This window comes from Cnephaeus nilssonii (genome assembly GCF_951640355.1).
Source record: "Cnephaeus nilssonii genome assembly, chromosome: 16".
Classification (NCBI taxonomy): domain Eukaryota; kingdom Metazoa; phylum Chordata; class Mammalia; order Chiroptera; family Vespertilionidae; genus Cnephaeus; species Cnephaeus nilssonii.
In genome coordinates, this window is record NC_137087.1 from 43,721,270 (window position 1) to 43,727,141 (window position 5,872).

Consider the following 5,872-nt stretch of genomic DNA (forward strand, 5'->3'; position numbering starts at 1 on the left):
CCCGTGCAAAAATTTCATGCACCGGGCCTCTAGTATTATATATGCAGCATTTATCCAACTATTTGACCATAGTACCAAATAGTTTCAAAGTGTTTCATGGGATTAGTTTTTCCAAACACACTTGAGAAGTGTTACCCTATTCCCTAGCAAATGTTCTTTGATTACTTTGCCATTCTCCCATTATTACATCGTTAATAGGTAACCACAATGTACTTAAAAGTGTTTCTGTGTCTACCATTTCCACTAGACTGGAAATCTCCTTGAGGGAAGAAAATGCTGTTTTTGTTGACTTGGGCACCAGCAGCCTCCAGCACAGTAATCAGCTAAATAAATTATCTCACATCCTTTTCTCTTCCTCATTGTGATTTAAGAGGTGTAGATGAAATACTGAGATGTGGCTTCTACTAAAACACAAGGATCTTGAAAGTTGTAAATGCAAATTGTAAGTCAGGCTTGGAAAAGCAATGATGCTGCTTCCACATCTTATGACAGGGTATTTATTCTTCTTTTTTAAAAGAAATATTTTTATTGATTTTTTTTTTAGAGAGAGAGGAAGGGAGAGGGATAGAGAGATAAGAAACATCGAAGAGAGAGAAACATCATTGATCGGCTGCCTCCTGCACACCCCCCACAGGGGATGGAGTCGGCAACCCAGGCATGTGCCCTGACCATGACCAAGGAATTAAACCAGCAGCCTCTTGGTTCCTGGGTTGATGTTCAACTGCTGAGCTAAACCAGCCAGGCTCTTCTCTTTTTAATACATGTTCAGCTGTCAAATGTCCCAGTTTGGGGGAAGTCCACTCTGGACACCTAGACAGTTCCTGAAAAATTTCTAAGATTTTAGAGGACTCAAATCTCTTCCATTTAAAAAGTGATAAATTCCATAGAGACAGAAAGTAGAATGTTGGTTAACAGGGGTTCCAGGAAGGAGGAAATGGGTGGTTACTGTTTAATGGTACAGAGTTTCAGTTTCAGAAGATGAAAAAGTTCTGAAAATGAATGGTGGTGATGATTGCACAACAATGTCCTTAATGCCACTGAGCTGTACACTTAAAATGGTTAAAATGGCAAACTTTATGTCATATATACTTTTTAAAATTTTAAGTGATATATTCATCCACCCCCAGCCAAGGACCAAGAAAAGCAGCAACGAAGCATGCCAGCATGCATACAATTTTTTCTGATGGTCAGGCTTTGATAAAAAGGCCACAGGCAACATCCACTGGAAGTACTTGGCTTCCCCCTCTTTTCTCTTTGAGTGCCTTTATGTCCTCTCTGATGGTGAGAATTGCTAAATTTACTAGTTAGTTGTCTGACTGTCAAAGTCCTTAATGTCTTAGTCCTCACCTTCCATTCTCCCTCTCTCCAAGATTTCCTCCTATGCTCTATCTGGAAACCAGTCTCACAAAATTTTCTCAGTTCTATCAGTGACATTTGTCATTGTAACTGTCACACAAACGTGCCTATTCCTACCAGATACACTCCCATCTCCCCTACTTCCCACCCTATATTATGGGCTCTCTACCCACAACCATATTTCTTAAGACAACAAATCATTAGACTCCAAGAAAAAAAAAAAAGCAATCAATCATGATTTGTTCTCTTGAATTCACTTCTCCATTCATAGGCCAATTGCAAGCATTTTAGTAATATCTTAACTGCTCATCTTGTGCCATATATTTTTCCACTCAGATTATCTTTCACACAAAAAAATCTTCTGAGAACACCACTTTTATCTTGGCATTTCCTTTTTTAATGTCAATTAATAATGATGATGATACCAACAACAAAGCAGCAGCAGGAGCTAACATCTAAGGGCTTATCATGGGCCAGATACTGTACTTAGCTTTACACACATTATCTCACTTAACTCTCAAACAGACTCATATACATAGTTGTAACCATTTTTACGGATGCCCAAACAAAGGGTATATGGCAGGGGTCATTAGTCCAGGGTCTATATATCAAAAAGGTCTGTGAATGTCTTTCAGGAAAGCATGAACTTCCTCAAATGGCAATGCATAAGGTTGCGTGGATGTGCCTCTGTACATTTTTTCTGAGAAAATGGTTCTGTTTTTATAGGTGCATCAAAAGGTCAAACATGCCCTGGCCGGTTTGGCTCAGTGGATAGAGCGTCGGCCTACGAACTGAAGGGTCCCAGGTTCGATTCCGGTCAAGGGCATGTACCTTGGTTGCGGGCACATCCCCAGTAGGAGGTGTGCAGGAGGCAGCTGATCGATGTTTCTCTCTCATCGATGTTTCTAACTCTCTCTCTCTCTCCCTTCCTCTCTGTAAAAAGTCAATAAAATATATATATTTTTTAAAAAAAGGTCAAACATGATTATTAACTGCTGCTACATTGGTTAAACATTTTTTATTAAATCAATGCAAAATTCCCAAGTGGGATGTTAGCTGTCTTCCATCCACTAGACTAGAGCATCTCACCCCCAATCTATCTCCTTTACCTGGTGAAACCATGATCATGTTCAACAGTGGCTCCTCATACTGTTCCCCACCTGGAACCCATTCCCAATTCCAAAGCCTATCTGTGTTTCCAAAAGCTTAACGGTGGCCCCGCCATGAAACCTTCTTTGTCCACTCCAGCCCCACTGACATCACATGGTCTCCAAGCACACACAAGTACACACCCATTCCAACAGGAAGCCCCCTCTTCAGCCCCATTTTCTCATCCCCTCGTGCACACTCTTGATGTGCATCTGCTTCACCCACCCTGACACTCTACATTCACGGGGACACATGCACAGTACACTGTCACACTCGTAAACACCTTGTCTCATCTTGACACTTACACTGTGAATTCTTCCTAATAGTTCTCACACACGCACACCTGGGACCTCAATCACCTGGCTCACAATCTCTCACTCACACACTCACACTCACACACTCACACTCACACACACACACGCTCACAATCTCTCTCTCTCTCTCTCTCTCTCTCTCTCTCTCTCTCTCTCTCACACACACACACACACACACACACACGCACACACACACGCGCGCGCTTCCTGGCCCCCAATACCGCCCAAGGTCTCACCGACAATCTTTCCCAAACTGACAGCCGCGGGGTTCCACAGACGCTCAAACAAACCCCCGCCGCCGCCGCTCCCTCGCGCGCACCGCCTCACCCGATGCTGGTACAGGCAGACGTTTCCGAAGCCGCCGGTGCCCAGCCGCTCCCGCATCTCCCAGGGCCCGCCCGCGCCCGGCCGCAGCCCCGGGGGCCGCTCCATGGGGCGGGAGGGCGAGCGGCCTCGGATTCTACCCGCTGTTCCAAGGCCGGTTCCGGGCCGCGGAGGCTCGCGCGTCTTTCTTCTCGCGATATCTAGGCGTCACTTCCGGTGACTGCCACAGGGAAAGCCCCGCCCACGTTTTCCCCGGGAGTCGCCGCGACCCAGCGGGAGTGAAGGTGGGCAGAAAAGGTGGGCGCTTTGCACCCGGTGAGTATCCCGGACATTTTCCTAGCTGAGAGAACCCACTTGTTTTTTTCCAGTCTCCAAAAGTGTAAGATCTCTCCAGGCCGTACGTTCCCTTCCAATCACTTTCCAAACCAGCCTGTCCGTATTGGTCTCCTAACCTCACACGTCTCCACCCTATCACCTTCACACCTCTGCCGTCTATTCGTCAACCCGTCACCCGCTGAGCTGGCACTGGCCAAGGCCGTCAATGATTTAAATATTGAGGAATCTGAAGAACTAGAAAGAATCCTGCGCTAACAGGCCCACTGATGCATTAGCCTTCATAGTTCGCCTTTTTTAAATTAAGTGATTAATCATCTTCCATACACTAGTCAGGCTCAGCTCTTCTGCTTGACTTTTATACACGGTCCCAGGATAGCCCCTGTAAACCCAAACGACTCAAGGATGTGATGCTGTTCCAGAGAAAAGAATGTTGCTTCTGGCTTCGGGAGCTTTTCCCCAAATGCCTCACAGAGCTTGCTGTCAAGTTATGCGTTTGCCAGTGCCCTAGTTTCTCATTGTGGGGATTGTGTCATGCGTGATCCAGGGTGCAGAAGAAAGGTTCGGGAATACTGTTGGTGCAAAAGGAAGTCCTTCCAGTGGCGGATTGCTTTAGCTTAGGGGAACCAGCTCCCCATTTTTGCTTTGAGTGGGTCATACACTCCCATAATTGGGGCATCTCCTAAATCACTTCAGGTATGACAATCAGCATGGACTCAAATTCTCTGATGAAATGTATCAGTTGCGTTAAGCTGGTCATTTGAGTGTCCTTTGAGATCATGTACACTTGGACCATCATTTGCACATCTTGGCCTATGAACTCCGTACTTGGAATTCCTACTAACACTTCGTGACACACCCGATGTAACATGTAAGATGTTTAAAGGTGGGTACATTGTTTGCACCACAGTGCTTTGAAAGCACTGAATCTGCGTCTGGTAGAGCAAACGTGTCTCATCACCAAAATCCTTGAATAGTGCAATCAGATTTTTGAGCAGTGCATGATACAAAGCGAGTCATGTTATAGTTCAACAGTAATGTGTGTGGTATTGGAAATTCTGATTTCCCATATGTGCTTGGTAGCCATGGAGCTGGAGTATCAGACTTGGAGGTGATTGCAAATGGCACCTCTAAGAATACGTACCTTAGAGCTGGGCAGCCTGCACTGATGACTGATGTAGATTGTACTATCATTTGCTAGGTGTACAGCGTATCTAGCACTGGAGTGTCCGATCTCCACAGGTGTGGCTGAAATCTAATTATCACTTGGGAGAGCCAGGGAGACATGCTGAGGACCTGAGGATTCTGATGATTGGACTGACCCTGATCTTTGCAGGAACCTGGTTTCCTATAGCTCACTCTTTGCACATCCCATTCATTCACATGAATATTGCATAGGTTTGGGTTTTTTTAATCCTGGGCTGACTGATGGGCTCCATAAATTCAAGTTGGCCAATCTGTTTTTTCATGCATAAAATGGAGGTAATAGTACCTACCTCACAGATATTTTGTGAGGATTAAATGAAATAGTGTCTAGGCCACAAGTGCCCAATATATAGGAGCAATTCCTTTTCTTTTGGCTTTCAAGATATGGCATTCTCCTGTAAAGTCTATCTCTGCTTCTTCTCCATATACTTGTTGGGTCACTCTACTTCCAGCTTAGGACTATATTCACTATATCTTATTTTCATCCATTCTCATCATTTCACTTGTGGCCAATACCCTGATGAGCCCCAAAGCCCTATCACCAATCTAGATCTCCATGAGTTTATAACTATCTAACAGCACACCAAAACTCGCCCTAACCGGTGTGGCTCAGTGGATAGAGCATCGGCCTGCGGACTGAAGGGTCCCGGGTTCGATTCCGGTCAAGGGCATGTACCTTGGTTGCGGGCACATCCCCAGTAGGGGACGTGCAGGAGGCAGCTGATCGATGTTTCTCTCTCATCGATGTTTCTAACTCTCTATCCCTCTCCCTTCCTCTCTGTAAAAAATCAATAAAATATATTTTAAAAAAAACACAAACTCAACATATCTAAAGTAGAACTCTTCTTAAATCTGTTCTTTATCTTCCTAATTAGACTATAAATTCTGGGACAACAGAGACCATGTTAGGACATGGCTATACTCCTAGAGCTTAGAAAAATGCCTGGCATATAGCCATCAAGTATATGCTGTAAGACTGAATAAGCTTTTTTATATCAATAAAATGAATGCTATAAGAAAAATGGCAAAGGCCCTGGGTCCCTTCTCCGTCCTAAGTTGCTTAGGGAGAAGCCACCTGTGAGATCCTGGGATAACAGCTGGGCCTAAAGCCCTGATTCCTCCTATTAGACACACACCCTACTTCATTTCAATGGTTATAGATAACATCAGGATAAGGTACCTCCCAAGCA

The 5,872-nt window shown here is 44.7% G+C and overlaps 1 protein-coding gene across 3 annotated transcripts in view; it reads right to left on the reverse strand.

Annotated features, from left to right (window-relative positions):
• The window catches only part of CHUK (component of inhibitor of nuclear factor kappa B kinase complex), a 40,101-nt gene extending 36,800 nt beyond the window's left edge, over positions 1-3,301 (reverse strand). For 2 of the 3 annotated variants that reach the window (XM_079793157.1, XM_079793156.1), the window contains exon 1: positions 3,147-3,301. In XM_079793157.1, coding sequence (XP_079649283.1) covers positions 3,147-3,251 — 105 coding nt within the window. In that variant the 5' untranslated portion in view covers positions 3,252-3,301. Of the gene's footprint in view, positions 1-3,055 lie in introns of all 3 variants that reach the window. The other variant, XM_079793158.1, reaches the window with a different exon arrangement.
• Between the last annotated feature and the right edge of the window lie 2,571 nt (positions 3,302-5,872).